The sequence below is a fragment of the Psittacula echo genome, assembly GCF_963264785.1.
Source record: "Psittacula echo genome assembly, chromosome: 5".
Taxonomy (NCBI): domain Eukaryota; kingdom Metazoa; phylum Chordata; class Aves; order Psittaciformes; family Psittacidae; genus Psittacula; species Psittacula echo.
Window position 1 is genome coordinate 43,598,009 of NC_137739.1, and position 18,636 is coordinate 43,616,644.

The window sequence follows — 18,636 nt, forward strand, 5'->3', positions numbered from 1 at the left end:
TGAAGGAAGGGGTCTTTCCAAAGTGACCTTGAGAAACTTGAGGAGTAGGCCTTTGCAAACCCCATGTCCAACAAGGCCAAGTGTGAGGTCCTGAGTTGGGGCCATCCCTAATATCAGTACAGACTAGGGGGTGAATACATTGAGAGCAGCCCTGCAGAGAAGAACTTGGGTATTCTGGTGGATAAAAAAATTTTGCTGGCAAAGCAAGCTTGAAGCCCAGGAAGCCAGCTGTATCCTGGGCTGCATTAAAGTATGGCCTGCAGGTTGAGGGAGGTGATTCTCCCTCTCTGCTCTGCTCTAGTGAGACCCCACCAGGAGTACCGCATTCAGCTCTAGGACCCCCAGTACTAAAAAGACATGGATCTGTTAGACTGGGTCCAGAGGAGGGCCATGAAGATGATGAGGGGTCTGGAACACCTCTCCTATGAAGATGTGCTGAAAGAGTTGGGCTTGCTCAGCCTTGAGGAAAGAAGGCTCCATGAAGACCTTAGAGCAGCCTTCCAGTACTTAAAAGGGACCTACAAGAAAGCCGGAAAGGGACTCAGGGCAACCTGTTCCTGTGCCTCACCACCCTCACAATAAAGAACTTTTTCCTAATATCTAATCTAATCCTATCCTCTTTCAGTTTGAATCCATTTCCTCTCATCCTTTCACTACATGCCCTTGTAAAAAGTCCCTCTCCAGATTTCTTGTAGGCCCTTTTTAGGTATTGCAAGGCTGCTTTAATGTTTCCTTTGCACTTACATATAATTATAATAAATTGTAGTTATGAAGTATTTAAGTATAAAAAATATAATAAAATATTTTCTTTTCTTTTTAGTATTATATTTAAGCACTGTAAATTGAATATCTGTATTTAAATATATTTAACATTACTTTTAAATTTAATAGCAATTTATTTGAATTTAATAATTTAAATTTTAGTTTACAACTTTTTGTTTGAATTTATTTTGATAAGGAAAAATCATTCTGGTATAAGAAAGCATTTTAGGGTGTTAATATTTCATATAAAATGTTTTACAGGAACAAAGAGTTTAATGAAATATCAGTTATATTCTCTCAGTGATTCCGAGTTAAAGGCATTGAAATATTTTGGAGCATGAAGTTTGAGCATTTTGGTCTTACTTTTCCATAATTGTGAGTGAAGAATTGTTTCACAGTGAAGAAATTGTTGGTTCATAAATGAGTGTTATTGTAATTCTTTCTTTCAATTCACTGAAATCAAAACGTTTGTTCTGAAACGTTGCTGGTTAATCAAGCTTTCGCTGAATGCAAGGTAAGGTCCCATTCATAGCTTTCTGGTGAACTGCTGGTCACCATATGTAGTGGTCCAACATTTTCATGGTCTATACTAGAACTAGAAACTTCTTAAGGGTCTGTTGCTCAGATCAGCAGCCAGTGAAGACTTCAGAGTTCTTGTTATAGAGCCAGAAAGAATCCTTCATTTTTCTGTGTTGCTGACACTCTGGTATCGGGGAGAGTGAAGCTGTGGAGCTGTGTGTCCTGTGACACAGAATATGCTGCATCAGTGAATGCTAATGGAGTTCCACAGGCATTCACAATAGTAAATGTACAGTTGAGTACCAAGTAAAAAAAAATCCTAACTCTAAAATACCCCAAAACTTCGGTTTTCCTGAATCTGTAGGTGTTGCATTTTCTGCAAATTACATCTAATAAAAGTATTTTTAGTGACATCAGCCATTCATATTTTCTAGGTGGTTTCATCACATTTTTTTTCCGTGCAAATCATTTCACTGCCTTGTAGTGACATCTGCTGGAAGAAGTAGGCCCACCTCCTGCTGATAGACAAGAAGGGCGCTCAAAGTTTTGTCCAACATGTTTTCCAGAGGCATTGAAATTTTGAAACAGCTCCTTCAGAAATGAAGTGCCATGTTTGCAGCACTACATTGTATTTTCTCTAAATCCAGATAATACTAGAGTATTGTTTAAACAAGTTCCAGACTGTTCCAAAACTAAATCTGGTCTTGGAAGGCAAAAAACCAAGGAAAGATAGCACACATTTAAAATTTGCAGTGGGTTGAATGGAGCGGAACACTGGTTAGTCTCCAAAAATATAGGCCGTGTAATTACTCTAGTTTCTCAGAACTGCAACAAGGATAAATATGAACATACAACAACTGCAGCTAACATGAAGTGAATCAAGTCCTATACAAATGACCCCAAATGCTCTTAAAATACAGTTGAGTAAATTTTGTTCACTATTTGTTGACATTGTTTATTTTTATAGGTCTAAATAGATTACTGGGAATTTTTCAAAAAAGCTGCTGTTGAAATACTCCTAATCCTAGTTGAAGTGGCAGAAATCTCTTGAGACATATTTCACAAGCTGCAGTTGTAATATTTGGTTGTTGTACCAAAAGCTGCAATACAAATAATGCATTTTGATAGTCTAGCAGGCATAGATACAGAATAGCTAAACTGTTTGGTACAGCCTTCTGTAAAACATTTTGATTCAGAGCAAGGTATAGGGAAAGAATGCTGATTGTATAGCAGCAGTGCATGTTTCTTTGAGTTTTAAATCTGTTGTGAATTTTCATCTGTTACGGTTAGGTCTGTTGTGGTTCTTCATAAAATTTTATTGGAAATTTGATTATTACCTTTTCCTTTATAGGAAAACTGCTATGCCAACATTATGGGAATCATTAGAAGAACCTGATATACTTGATACTACTGAGTTTGAATATTTATTCTCCAAAGACACCACTCAGGAAAAAAGAAAGCCATTATCAGAGACTTACGAAAAAAAACCCAAGGCCAAAAAGGTATTTATTGTTTCTTTGTAGTTGCTTCTTTTGTGTCACTGTTTAGTTTTACATTTTAAGAAAACTCCCTTTTTGTTTATTGTGAACAAACAGATAATAGATGGGTTTCTAAGTCTCATTTCTAAGCAAACTGCTGATTTAACTCTTACTTGGGAATGTGGGGTTCTCATTTACATTGGAAGATTTCTTCCCTTTGAAAATGAAAGTTCCACATCCCAGTGAGGTAGAAAAGATATTGCATAGGAGAACTGAATGCAAATTCTAATACGTATGTGAAAGTCCCAATATTTCAGGCTGTGTCTGCCCTTGAACTGATTTATAATTAAAGGCTGTCATTAAGTTACCTTAGTGAACCTCTCTTCCACTGAGATTAATTTTACTGGAAAAAGTCTAATGTAACACAGAGCCTTATATGTTAGATGTTTTGAATAACGAATGCCAAAAAATTTTTTCCTGGTATACCTGAAGAACCCATTCAGGAACGGGCAGGACAATCATGTCTTTAATGGACAAAAGCTTAAGCAGTAGTTGTGTCATTACTATAGCACAGGTATTGTCTGCCACAGACAAGATCCACTACAGAGAGAGTATATAGTTGTCAATTACTGTGTGCAGAGAGGACAAAGAAAAGGCTTAGCAATATTTGCTGCAGGAAAATTAGGCTAACTAATAATAAATACTGTTATTCTAAATCAATGTGGTTATATATTAGAAACCCATTTAAATATATACAGTATCATAAATCTCTTTGAGATTACCTGCTTGGAACCACAAGAGGGCACTTTGTATGTAAGTTATGCTATCTATCTTAATTTTATAATACATATAACTTGAAATCTACATGCATAGATACATATCAGTGCAATCAGATCTTTCAAAACATCTTTAATTATAAGCTTCCTGTACTGTGTTTTAGCACAGTAGTTAGTGAGAAGTGTTAAATAAGGCTATAGAATTGATAAAAGTCAGACTTGTGTGATGCAAAAAGTGGAAATGAAAAATAGGGTCAAGATGGAGGCATGCTGGCATTTGTAAATTCACCCTAAAGAAATTAGTAATGTTTACAATCCTTAAAATGTTAGACTGAAGTTGAGCATGAGCATCTCTGTGAAAAACATTTTGACATATTTTACTTGACAAACACTTCAAGTGCATATTGCATCTAGTACACAGATGTATCTGTAAATCCCATTAGTTCACATTTCTAATGCCCTCTTTCTAATATTTTTTTTTACATTTCGTTAATTTACCTCTTTCAGAAAAAAATATTTAATAGCAAATACAGGTTTTAAAGAACTTTGAAAAAGAATGTAACCAGTGTAACTTGGAGAAATGATATGAACAAATGATTGCCTATTTCAAAATCTCACCAATTAAGTGAATATACCTATTTCTCCAGGCGAATGACAGGAAACCAGGTAGACAGTTAAGCCTGTGTTCCAAAAATGAAATCTCATAATTCTTTTTCTTGTTGTTTTGTAAACTAACTTATTTGCTACATCAGCACATTTTTTTAATAATCCCTCTTAACTTTATGCCAAATCAAATTGGAAAATAGTTATTCCATTTCACTATTGAAAATAATGGTATAATAATAAGTACTATTTCTTGTGAAAAATCAATGTGTTTTCTTTCAAAGATACCTATGTCACTGTTTCAATTCTGTTTTGCTATTAAATGTAAACTTATTAAGACTTAGTATTTTAAACTTATTATTAAAAGGTATTTACCAAAATTAATGAAATTAAAATGTTCCTTTAAAGTACTGTGGAAAATACATGACTAAAGAGATAAAGAGTTATATCAATTATTATGTTTTTAATTTGGTAAAAGTCATGCGATTATGATCATGATGTTATAAACCATGGGAATTGTAGGGCGTCTGTAAAAACTTTAAAAACTCGTGGTCAGCAGTAATAAGCTTTCCATCATTTGGTCAATTTAAACATTGAAAATAAACCAGTTTTCAGAATTCAGATGAAATTTGAATTTAATTGCATATAGCATTTTCTTATTGCGTATCCTGGCTTTCCACCCTTCTCTGCTAAATAATTTATAGTAGCTGCTGAGTTTTTACAGAGTCCTCTTGGATCGTCCTATGTTTTTCTTTGTCACTCTGAAAGCTCAGATGTCTGCAGACTGGCTCCAGTGGATCAGTCTCGGTGCCTGCAAGTGATACAACAGTAGAGAGGCATTTTGTTTAGATACAGGAGGGTTTATATTAGTAGATAATATCAGAAAGCTCCCATAGATTAATGTAAAACTCTCAGTTCTGCTGGCTTCATTTGTGCTTTCTCATGCTTTTTCTCGGCTCAACTTTTCTTACCTTTTTTCTAACAATTTTATCTATCTACTAGGGTTTTAAAACAGCAGTCTTTTTCTTTGCTTCAGTACAGAAATTTATGCTTGTCTGGCCCTAATGATGCTACAAGTGTCATAGTGTATCACATTCTATAGTCTGTCTTTCTACGGATATTAGGATAGACATGAATCTTGCTCTTCTCTGCAGAAAATTTGTCATATTTCGTACCATCTTATACAAACTATGTTCAGCCTGCTTCATATTTAGAGAAATGATAGACCATCAGGTGGTGCAGGATTGCTTATTAAATCATGATTACTTAATAAATTTCTCCTTGAATGAATTACATCATGAATTACATCAGTGCTTAGCAATCAAATTCCTTATGCAATTGAAAGTAAGATTCTCTCAAATTAGAGCGGAATTGTTTCTCATTTAATTGGGTCTACTTTGTAAGACTAAGGCGACTTTAACAATTGGTAGCTTGTCAAATGGTGACATCTTTACCACCTATTTACGTTCCTCTTGAAGTTCTAAATGAAATAATATTCAATTTATTCTCAGAATTATTATTTTTGTGAAACAAGTGAAAATAATCTGGACGCTTAGTCTGTGAAATGAATGCTTCTGTGGAAAGAATCACATTAAACCTATAGAAATTTCACTCTGCACTATTCTTACATATTTGTCCACATAGTAGACACCTTACAGCAACACAGATTAAAATATTCACTGTATGCTATGCTTTTCTTGCTTACAGCTGGTAGACATCTACCATTTTCAGCCAGAAATATCTAGATCTTTACCTGCATAAATGGAAGGGATGGTCTGTTTTCCAGTACCATTTGGCAAGCTATGCTCAGAAGGGAAACTTCTGAGTATGTATTTATATTCATATGTATTTATACTCACATATATTTAATGTGCATACAATATAATATATAATTTATAAAATAAATATTTGTAATATAGAATATATTTGTACTTATATGTATACTCAGTGTCAAAATAGGAGAATATATTGAGGATTCTCTGGGCATTTATGCTGGGTCTGGTTAGCTTGGTATTTTTACATATGACCTAGATAATGGAATATTAACTCTGCAGCCACGACCAAGCTGCAAGAGACTTCAAATGTACTAGAGTAGACCCTTTAGAAATCTTTTATGTATCAGAGATATGGTCTAAAAGATAGGGACTAGCACAAAGCTAATACAATTAACAAGATACCAGTTAACTCTTGGCTCACAAGAGCCACATGAATTGCCAAATCATGGTGTTACATAAACGTGAAAATGAAACTCTGGTAGACAGTAGAACTATTGCTTGCAAGACAGTATACTCAGCCATGTCTCAGTTAAGAAATGCATCTAGATTTAGGCACTACAGCCCTTCATTAGAAATGTTTAATAACTGTAAAGAGTCAAGAGTGAGAATGATGAAAAGTGTAAAAATCATCTCTGAGAAAAGAATTGCATTATTATGATTGTTTAGTCTAGAAAACAGAAGGTTGATTGAGACACACAGTAAGTGTCATCAAGTGCATGCAGCTGCTGCAAAGAAAAATTATGAAAAGCTTTATAAGAATAAGGATACCAGAGGAATGCAGAACAATTCTGGCTAGGAAGATTGTGTTTCTATATTGGGAGATCTTTATGAAAATTTTTTAGAATGATACACATATAGTTGATACTGTCTTGAAGTGCATAAACGCTTTGGATGACATCATGATTCAATTACTCGGTAAAAACCATAAAGTCCACTTTGTCCGTTGTCCTGTGAATGAAAACACCTAGCTATCCTGTTTTCCAGAGTGGAAGCATTTTTATGATTCACAAATTCTTTGCTTTCATGCGGGCCAGAAAATGGCTTATCATGGTACGGTTATTAATTGAGTTATACTAGTTTCTACTGTAACTAGTTACTCTTATTGAGTTACTCTAGTTTTTAGAACCTATCATCCTGACATGAGGATGAAATTATTAGAATTTGAAATGTGGTTATTAAAAAAAAAAGATATTCTAACAAGTATGTAGAAAAAAAAAAAGGAAGGCAGGCTAAGAACATTCCAGCAGCATATAAATGTATATAAATTTCTTCAAAGACTGAACATTCCAGCAGCATATAAATGTATATAAATTTCTTCAAAGACTGAATAGAGGGTGATTTATTTTTTGGCATATATTAACTTATTTTGGAAAATATAGTACATTCACTTAATAGTGAAGCAATGTAAGAATAATATACTTTAAATGAAGGTCAGTTGTACCTTTCTGACATACTTGCATATTGAAGTTTGTTGTGGACATGCTTATCTGGACTTAGAAGCTCTGCAAAGTGTTTAGCTGCTCATGCTTCTTCAATTGTTCACTCCTTTGGAAAATTTAGGAACTTTGGAAAAAACCTCTTATTTTTTCCCAACTCTATATCCTTTGAAATATTTCAGAAAACCCTGCAATGCAATCTTGTAAATAAAAGTTCTAAAGTATTATGTAGATAATGTTCAAAATAAATTTTTTATTTTTTTTTTAGGTATTATGTCTGTCTTTTCTGAATGAAGATGATTTACTCTCTAGATAAATATATTAGTTATGTCCCAATATTGGAGCAAAATATAGCGCAATATATTTAAGGATTAATAAATATGATTCTTCTTTCATAAAAATGTTCCTGATTTGTAAGACTAAAAACATTATAATCTTATATGAGGTAAAAAAATGCAGTATTTTTTTGGATGTGATATTTATGAAATGGAAAACAGACTACTGCTTGCTTGGAGAAGAGACTTTCTCAGAGCTCTAGATGGATAAATAAAGTATAGAAGGAGTAGATTTTATTTTTTAGCATAGTTCTGAAATGGTTGAATTTGCAGCAGGCAAAGTTGTAGTTAGTGGACAAAATTAAAGTTTATTAGCACATGAGAAAGAATCAGGTATCTCTCTGGTTTTGGTTAGTTCAGTTTGCTTAATCTAAACATGGAAGTTACTGGTATGATGAAGCTTGGCTATAAACACTGGATCTAAAAGTATTTATACCATGTAAGATGGTGTTTTCAGATAAACTTTTTCAAATGCATGTAGTTGATCCCACTTGCAAAATTACTTAGAAGTTACACATTGGAAATCAAGAAGAAAAAAGACTAGATCCACCAGGTTATTTTAGTACATAACTTCAATTTAGGGATTAATTCTGTTGGACATTTAGACTTTAAATGCCTTTTAAGTATTGATCTTATTTTTAAGTCCTATTTTTAAAGTATCCCTGGCATGCTTGTGAAAGGACAGCTGTTAATCTAGACTGTTTTCATCATCGTTTCTATATTTTGTTATGCTTAAATTTCAGATGTAGCATTCTAGACATACGATTTCAGCACCTATTGTATTATCCACTAACACATATTAAAGCATTCATCTAGGAATGTATGGTTTATTTAAAAAAAACATACTGCAAGTCACATTTGTCAAATTGTGAATGGACTTCAACTCTAAAGTTTTATGCACCAACAATGTTCAACTGTAAGTATATTCAGTACAGTGCCATTAAAGTCCTTAGTTGTTCATGAAAACAATGAAAACTGAAATCAATTAGAATATTAAAACTCTAACCTATTTTTCTGAAAACGAAGCAACAAAAACCCAAACCAAAAACCACTGGTTGTTTTTGAAAGAAAAAGAAATTAATAGATTTTAATATAATTTGAAGGATCTAACATCTTTCTCAGAATCTGAAATTATTCTATAGATGTTTTCGTGTCAGATAAAGGACTGAAGCTTACATGTAAGAAATTTTGCTTTCATTCATTCTAAACTGTTAACATTTCTCATCTGTACATAACCATGAACATTTTTAAGCTGATATGCACATGCAATGGTTTTCAATCCATAGGTTTTCACTTTCCTGTTAAATTTGCAGAACCAAAATCTGTTCTTGTAATACTAAATATAAGACAGAATTATGACATGTATTTTGGAATGAAACAAAACCCATGATTCATTATACATTAAGCTATGATACCCTGTAAGCCTGAAAAAGAGGTAATTTAGAGAAAAACATTCCTTTATTGTGATTTATTCCAAGTGTATTCTGTAGTGCCATTGCTGGACTTAAACATATTTTGAAGCTGCATTAGTATTTAGCACTTGTTAGTAACTTATTCTCAAAACCTCAGGTATTTTCTATACTTTTTCAAGAAACAGGATAGTTTCATGTTTGTGATGCCACTCTATCTTCATCTTACAAAAAAAAATTAGTAAATGTGAAGTAATTTGTGTCAGGTGTATGCTCCAAATGAAAGTCCATCAATCATTTTTGGCCCTTTAGTGCAATGATTATCATTTCAAAGACACAGGAGGACATTAAAGATAATAGCTTTTCTGTTGTCTATTATCTCTAACAGACTTCACATAATGATTAACATGTGTTCTCATTTAAGAAGAGTGTCAATATTTTGAGTATATTGCATGTTTTTAACTGAAAGGGATATGTCTGTCAGCAAGTTTTTTATCCATCTAACTAAATGAGAAATTACAGTTAATGAATTTTGTGTTTCTGCAATAAGGGCAGATATTGCAGAAAATGTTGGAAGCTTTGCAGGGCTGAGACACAATGACTGTCTTCAGCTGTCTGCATAAAATAATAAATAGTGTTCAAACTTCAGTAGAAGTAGTAAAATGCTAGTATTTGCTCTTCAGAGGCACTCTCGCTTTAGTTTTATATTTTATGCTGTACTGAGAAGAATGAATATGACATTTCTTTATTTACCACAAAGCTCTGCAGTCAGGTAGGATATGGAAAGTATCTGTAAAGGGTAAATATCTATTTCATGCCTTTGTCTTATGTTTACAGTTTTGATAGGTATAAAGATGTTGAAATAAGTTTCTTACTAGCTTATTTCTTACCTCCTATTCTATCCTGAGAAATTGCCGTTTGGTTGTTCTTTAGCAAAAGGCTAAAAATACTATTTTGTTTTCATCCAGTAGGACTGCAAATAGAATAACATGTCTCCTGAAGTATTTTTTAAATATTAAAAAAAAAAAAAAAAAAGGATAAAACTATGGTTCATCTATGTTAGATAAAAAGTAGTTAAACTTGGCTCTCCTTTGAAAAGACATATAAGAGATACTGTCTAGTCCTAAGCTTCTGAAATTTCATTGGTACCTCTTGGACTGTTTATGTAGAATGGCTAGAGGGGCATACTTGCTTCTTGTACAGGATATTCTTCCTTTGCTTGAACACAGTTTCAGCAGACTACTTGTGGGTCCAGGCTATTGACTTCACCATAAAAGTTAATGAGTGGGAATGGAGGGAAACACTGTGATATGCAGGTCAGTTTTTTAGCCTATAGTCTCTCTCAATAAATTTATTACGGAAAGAATCCATGCACCAGCAGGAGGAAGGACTTAGCTTTTAATCACTAAAGTAAACTGAATCTGTTCAGATTTCAGCACCAGTAAGTGTCCTGGATAGAATGTAGAAATTGAGTTAGACAAAACAGTGAAGTCTGTCCTATAATATTTAATTAAATACATTTCTGGCTACGGTAGATAAACACCTTCTGATGGGAATGACAGGGTAATTTATGAATGCATTCAAGCTTCAGTATGTCTCCACTTAAATTAGATTGCAAGTAATTGAAAGATGTAGAAGAGGCACTTGCATACAGCAAGTCAACCCATTTAATAACATTAAAAAGTAGTCAGGGAACACCACATAGAGAAAATAATTTTATGGATCAGTGAATTAAATGAATTAGCACCAGCAGTTACAATTTTGTTGCTGATCCAGAAGATGCTGCATCCACTACAAAGATACATTCATACTCTGGAGGAGCACCCAGCAGCTGGCAAAGCTGAACAGCTGGCATAGAAGCATCAGCTGGAGTCAGCTGGATTTTAGCTGCTTACCTGTCACTGCCAGCTACAAGCAAGTCCCAGTATGCTGAGAGGTGATCAGTGATTTGTCTTTTAAAAGCGTAGACTAAATAGTTCAGTGCAGTCTTTACAAACTTTCACTTAATTTGCCTTATGTTTTTTATGAACTGGAAAAGTGCTGGTATTTTTTGTGTCTCATTTCTGTTTGGAATTCACACACGTGCTGAATTCCCTGTCACAGTGAATTCCCAGAATTACCAGAATTTTGGGGGAAAATTAATATCTCTGAAAATATGTTCTCTATTGCAAGATCTTTCAAGTTACACGTTGGTTCTAAAAAAATCTATGTCAGCATTTAACTGTGGTTTTAGAGTATTTTATGGCCAATTTAAGCTATTCTGTTGTCTTGTTGCTCCATTTTTGCTTTCTAAGGAATAAGGTGTTAGCCTTCAGTTACAGATTTCAGTTGGTTGAAGCTGTTTCAGGTAGTCTGAGTTTAGTTTGATGCCTGGTAATTGTGACCATGTGTACATTTGTCTAAAAAGCATGTGAACATACGGTTATCTGGCCATTTTAAAACACGAATCTCTGGTTTAGCTTTTAAAATTATACAGGGTCATCTTTAAATTTTTTTTCACAAATCCGTGAAGGAGGAAGTCTTGCTTAGCAGTGTGAGCTAGTTTGATCATATCTGGAGAATATATTAGCACTTAAAAATACTTTAATAGGATAATTTCAAATATATTGTCTACAACAGCTGTAGTCTGGAAAGGTTTTGCCTCAAACTAGGCATGTCTAATGGGGTTTATGACAACCTATGAATTTGCCCCTGAACAAGGTCAACTTGGAGGTCAGTGAATTCTATACAAATTGCATACTACTCAAGTCTGTAATTATCCCTGTAAGAAGTTAATGTGCTTCGGAGTTCAGCAAATTCATGTAAAGCTTCAGAAATTACCAAGATAAACCGAGCAGTTACTTTTGCAGTGAAAAAGCACAATCAACGGGATGTGGTGCTTACAGAGTATTCTTTTACGGTAACTTGTAGCCACATCATCTTGTCTGCTTGTGTACTCAGGAGATAAAGACCCTGAATTGTTTCTCATTTGAGTAAAAGGCTTTAAATAGTGTCGCTTTTTTACGATCCAGCATACATGCTATACATACAGGCTGCAAATCCTCTCAGGGTAGATTTTATTTCCAGAAAATACACATCTACTACATCTGTTCACTAAATGTTTAATCCCTATAACAGGAACATAAAGTATCTGTCAGAACTTTGTTGAAGGCAACATGTATACCAACCTCTTCGTGTATTGTCCAATTTCAGTACTCTATAAATAAGAACTAAATTTGCATTTTCAGATGAAAACGTCACTGTCATTTCTCTTTTTCCTGTATTTTTCTATTAGAAATTTGCATTTCATATAATTAAATAACTAAGTAGTTGCACAGTTAAGTATTCCTAAATGCTATAAAACATAGATAAGAAACATTTGCATGGGCTAGTACAAATTTTGTCAGTTAACTATCTGCAGTGTGAGCATCTGAAAGAATATCACAGGGATAAGGGATAAAAATTGCCTGAAGTTTTTAATATTATTAAATATCCAAATATTATTGTCACCAAGCTATTAAAAGTAAATTTTGATATGTAGATTAAATATTGTTCATATATTATAAATACTAATTTAGGAAAAACTTTGCTATTAGCTTTCATTTTATTTGTGAGTTAGTATTTTTAATACTATTTGTTCATCAATGCTATGAAATAAGACAACAGCTTGGATATGAACATTTCTTATTTTGAAGAACTTCTGTTTTGAATTTTGTGATGTGCTGCTGTTGTATCTTCCTTATGGCATAAATCAAAATCACAAATACCAACAGTCCAATCATTGTGAGAAGTTTGGTTTTGGTATTTCTAACATCTGAACTATACTTCTAAAATTCTTGGTTTACTTTGCATTATTTATGGACTGATCCACATCAATATCACTAGCTTCAACCAGCCAAAATAATTTCCTCAAGGTTTCCCTTCCTCCTTTTCTTCTCCTCCCCCACCCAACATCTGAAAAGATTAAACTCTTAAGTGTCGATATATTGTACCAACAAGTGTCTGTTACCCAAAATGTGAACAAAATCCTCAAATCCTTGTGAAGTGTCAAGGGTGTGGAAGAAGCACTTTCATGCAAGAGTGAAAAACATTCTTTCAGTAATCCAGAAATTGTGTTGAGAGGGCTTAAAAAGACAATTTTTCAATTTTCCTTGTTCAGGAATCAATCCTTTGTCAAAAAGATAGAACTTAAATCTGAAACACTGAAATATAAACTAGCAGACAAACTAAGGAACTTGTGATGTACTCAGGGTGTCTTAAGTAGTTCTGCTCTGATCAACTTCAGGAAAAGAGGGAAAAAATAAATTCCAGAATAAATATTTGATGTGCCTTTTTTCCCTTTTTAATAGCATCCTACAAGTAAGAGGTGATGTTCTTTACTAGACCTGGTAAGAAGTCAAGCTTACATTTATGAGCCGTTTGTTAAGGTGAAGAGCATAGAGATAAGATGAACTTCTTACTATCATATTTAGTTAATAAAAAGATTTGATGTTTGGAGAGACATTCAGTTCAACTCACAAATTAGCTTCTGTCATTAATGTGAATGAATTCTTTGTAGAGTGTTCATTTGATCCCAGATCATTTTGCATCATCTTTCTAGATTATCAAATTGTTGGATGGAAAACGGTCTCAAACTGTAGGAATTTTAATATCCAGTTTGCACCTGGAGATGAAGGATATTCAACAAGGTAGGTGTTTCTTGCACTTCGTGTCATATTTGAATGGCTATTTTTTTCTTTTAGCCCCCTTCAGAGAATTTCATACATTAACAGAATGTGCTTTGAGTATTATCTTCTTTAAGTTATCAGAAGAATCATTATTCCAGTATATTCCAGTATATGTAAAAGTTTCACCTAAATAATCAGAATTGCATTTAGATACAATCCTCTATACCATTTCAGTTAGTGTATCACTTTCTATAGTGTTTTCTCAAAACTGTTTTATATTTCTCCCCTGCAGTTCCCTGCTTTTTTTTTTAAACAAGTCCTCCACTGACAAAAATGAAATCAAATGCTTATATACAAATCTTTTTTGCTTCAAGCATGTAGCCAGTATTTGTTGAATGTTTAAATTTTAAAAAACACATTCCAAACTGATGTAGCTACCATGTAGCAATCATCAGAAAGATGATTGCTGGATGGCATTTTTCAAAGCATAGAGCTACTCAGAGTATAAATTCCATTACTGGTAGAAATTATCTTAGTTTGCCAGTAGGACTGTAGAGAAATACAGAATTTTCAGAACACTGGGGTAATTCAGATTCTGCTTATGTTCTGGATTTTAGAAGATATTGTTTAAGCATATTGTTTATTTCTTTTTCACATTAAAAAAGGGAAATATTCACCATTTAAAACAACTGCTGGAAGAATTCAAGTTGATGTCTCCTTTTTGCTATTGTTTTCCCTCCATCACATGCAAACACTGGGAAGGGTGTTGAGATGCTGCTGGCATTGATTATTATTAATTTCAGAAGAGCCTTTGAGCATCTAGCACTTTGAAAGCACAAAGGCTTACAGATGTCTCTTGGAATGGAGGGAAACAACAAAAAGAAGGAATAATTTTGTGCCTGCCAGTATTGTGTGAAAGGTATCAGAATGAGATGGAAAAAAACTGGTGTTACTAAAGGTCTGAATAATTTCCTGGCAGGAATTACAGCATAAGATAGGATAGAAGCTGTATTATAAAAACTGGGTAGTATTCTTAAGTATCTTTGGAGATGTTTTCATGACTTTTTATTTTCTATGCCATGATGTTCTACTAAAGTGGAGCATATCCCTATCTGTGTCTTTCTCAAGTCATTTGCTGTACTTCTATAGCTTTTGAAACCTTCTGGCCAATTCATACCAAATTTAAGAGAAAAGAATAAATCAAATATTTGGTATGTATACACTAGCATTTTAGGTCAAATCAGCAGTACACTTTTGAATCAAATCTACCAATTGGCCCCTTTGTTGTGTTTGCAATGCAGAGCAGTCTCAGAGTGGGCAAACATCATTCAGAATTAAATTAAATGAAAAGATTTGCTCTAGGAGTGTGCCAGCAGTTTTCACTTAGCAGGCTTTAAATTTTGCTGGATCAGATCAGAGATGGTTAAAACTCCCTGAAACGTGTATAGTGTGAGCACTGGATCCTCAGTACCAGCTGTTGCTGTCTACAAATCTGTTTCTAAAGACTACGCTACTTGCAATTGAAGACACAGCTAATGTAGTCCTACAAGTTTAATAAAAAATAGAGTGTTGGTAGAAGAGAGACACCAAAACAAGTGCTGTCACTAAAGGAAAGTTTGTAAGTCATCACTCTCTCTATTCTGAGGTAGCAAATGACTGGCCTGTCACCACATGTATTGCTCAAGGCAGCGATAGGGTATGCTGCTTCTTGCTTATGGAAGCAGCTAGGAGATTCAAATGGGACTTGGGAAAATTGTTAATGGAACTTTTCGAAATATATTAACAAAGCAGGATGAGTGATTCCAATCAAGATTTGTGTTCAGAGACTATTATCTAGGGAAATAAAAAAACAGTTTGCCAGACTCAGGGAAAAAGACCTGTTTTGTACAGAGGATCTTTAGAAATGCGTGCTACAATGAAGACAACAGTAGAATTATGCTTGTTTCTCTTTTAGTCTTTACCCCCTTTTATGTTGTTTAAATCTGTGTGCAGTCCTGCCTATCAGCAAATTCTTTGAAGACTGCTATAGTAAATATCATAAATGAAAAATTATCATAATAAGCTAAATAGCTCATGACAACACCTAACCAAAAAACCGTATGATTGTTGGGTGATGAACGTCAAAGGGTTTTTTTACAAAATGAAGTTACAAAGAGCTATCTCTAGAAAACATGAAAAATAAGCACTCATCCAGTTTTTCAAGCCAATTTCCATTGCATAATTCAGTATGTGAAAGACAGGGAAGAGAAAAGTTCATGGTCTTTGGCAGCTTGCAATAGAGAATGAAGAAACTAGAAGCAAAAGAAAGTAAACATGAAAAGAAACGGTTATCTAATTTTATCCCAGGATTTGCTGACCATGTTTATTGAAAAGCCACATACAGATGAATTTGCTGTCCGTGTACAGCGTACTGGTTACTGCACCTGAAGTAGCAGTTACAGAAATACTGATAAGAAGTAGAAAATATTTCTACTGATAGAAAAACTATGCATACAGATGCATGCAAAAGTGTAGAGAAGACAAAACAAGAGTAATCACAAGAAAAGCTACATCCTTCTTTAAAGTAGTGTAAGAGTTCTGTGTCGATAGGATTACCATCTCAAATTAAAGTAAATAGCTTCACGGCATATTATTCTGTAGATAGCTCACAGTACAAAACAAGCAAATGATTATCTCTGGCACCCAGATGTTTCATTTTTGCATTTGATAATGAGCCAGCTGCCACACTTCAGGAAGGGAATCTCCCACACATGTTTGTTTGAGAGAGTGAAGTTCATCCTTTGCAGATAAGTTTAAATTCTTGCTGTATATGAGTACGGTCTAGGTAGAAGACAATGAAGAAGTGAATATTTTTGCTATTGTAGATATTATATGATACAGAGGGACATTTAAAATTGTCATGATGTTCCTGTCTAATACTCATTTTTTTGGTAGGTGGGAGAGGAGGAGAAAACCTAGGTGTTGTAATGTTCTGAGCTCACTGACAAATTTTATCAGTGAATCTGGTGCTGAAGAATGTAATATATTTTCTGATTAGACTACTATTTAATAATAATAATTTCCTGAGCAGAAGAAGCAGACAGAAAATCTGTCTCAATATGCTATAGAGGATCTGTACTTTTATTTAAAAAATGAAATAGCAATAATCAAGTCATGCATAGGTTTGAGATTATTTTCAAGGTTGATTCTCTGCAGTTTTTAAAAACCTTTATGAAGAAGAGATGAGGGATACTGGAGGTCAGCTGCTAGGTAAAGAACATGCTTTAACACACTTAGAGAAGTAATCGCTGTTTTGTATCAGTGCACTTCTGTCTTACTTTTCCTATTATTGTTCAGCTGAAATATTACAGTTTGGGAAACAAACTTGTGGCTCAAGAATACTTGTGTGGCTTTGCTGCTGAATATTATAACTTGCTTCACAGTGAGGTGTTTCAGTTTTGTTTCTAATGGGAAATACTGATTATACCTGTATGCAAAGACCCTCAGTGCGCACTGGCCTCAGCTTTTTCCGGGCACCATTTCAGTCACTCAAGCAGTTCCCAATATAGTAGCAAGCAATAGCAGTATACTGAAAAATGCATAATAATAACTTTTACTGCAGCATACGTAATCTGTACTGGCTTCCTATGAGCTACTGAGATCTTTGTTCGAGAGTAAGCTGGCAAAATTATGGGGCAGCCCAGATGAAAAATAGTTTTAGTTACAGCAAATGGGATGTACATAAAATGTAGACGCCTATGTCAAGTGGAGTGACTATCCCAAATCCCTCTCTACCTCCATAGTACCTGCATTTTGCCACTAAAATTACGAGGCATCAGAAGTTCTGCTTCTGTACATTGCTAGAAATAGTTCACTGTCTAATTCCCCTGATTTCCATCAGGATGCATTAACTAGGTGGTCTTACATGCTGATGTATTTTCCTTGGGACCAAATCTGTGAGATGCGATAGATCACACCAGATGCACACTTTATAATCTATTGCACTATTTGTGGCAATGAAGTGCCATATTACTCCACACAGAACAGCTGCAGACTTTGCTAGTACATTTACCAAGGCAAGAGTTTAACAGTGTAGCACTGCAACGCTGATAGAACTTAGCCTGTGTGGCAAAGGGGGGAATGTAACGCTGATCCTTAGCGTTGAGACTATTTCTAATGCTAATTTAGTTTTTTTTTTTTTCCTTTCCTAGATGTTAAACAATTAAATATAATGTTTAAGACTCCATTTATTAAATCAGGATGGCACTGGCCAACCTGTAATAGCATGTATGGGGACCTGGTATGTTTATTGTGCATTTGGAACATTCTTTTATTCACCAACAATGTAAATTATCTATTCAGAGACATATTAATCTTTGCAAATTTATTAGAGAAATATATTCGATCACACTTAGATGGGTTGGATTAGAATGGATTTTGTTAAAAAGCTTAGGTTATGCCATCTACTTTTGTAAATCCGCCTTCATTACTGAGTTTTTTTTGGTTGCTTCTCAAATGTAGAATATATTTTTATTATAGTGTCACAGATATTCTGATGGTAAGTAATGTAGGTAAATATCATGCCATTCTGCACCGAAAATTTTTCTGTGGCATTGTAGGAGGGGACCAACTTTCTCGAAAGAACACTCTTATGTTACTGCTGTACAATGTCAGACAACCAGTTGAAAAGTGTTTGGTTGGTCTTCTCCAACTTCGTGATTTACCCTCCATTGTCAACATATTGGAGTACATAACTGGGAAAACGTGAACATCAGATTAACTCACCCAGACTGATTATCAATCCAATAATCATTCTAATTCCATATTATGCTTCTAATCATCCTGGGATTTCTGTGTGGTCTTCCTCTGATGAGAAGCCATAGAGGTTACATAAACAGGTTGCATTTCCTTAGTGCAA

The 18,636-nt window shown here is 34.2% G+C and overlaps 1 protein-coding gene across 1 annotated transcript in view; it reads left to right on the forward strand.

Annotated features, from left to right (window-relative positions):
* The window catches only part of LOC308221917 (formin-like), a gene marked incomplete at both ends in the record, with an annotated part of 130,919 nt that overhangs the window by 45,579 nt on the left and 66,704 nt on the right, over positions 1–18,636 (forward strand). Inside the window, 2 exons of the mRNA XM_080619327.1 lie at positions 2,633–2,783; positions 13,673–13,760. Coding sequence (XP_080475453.1) covers positions 2,633–2,783; positions 13,673–13,760 — 239 coding nt within the window. The remainder of the gene's footprint in view (positions 1–2,632; positions 2,784–13,672; positions 13,761–18,636) is intronic.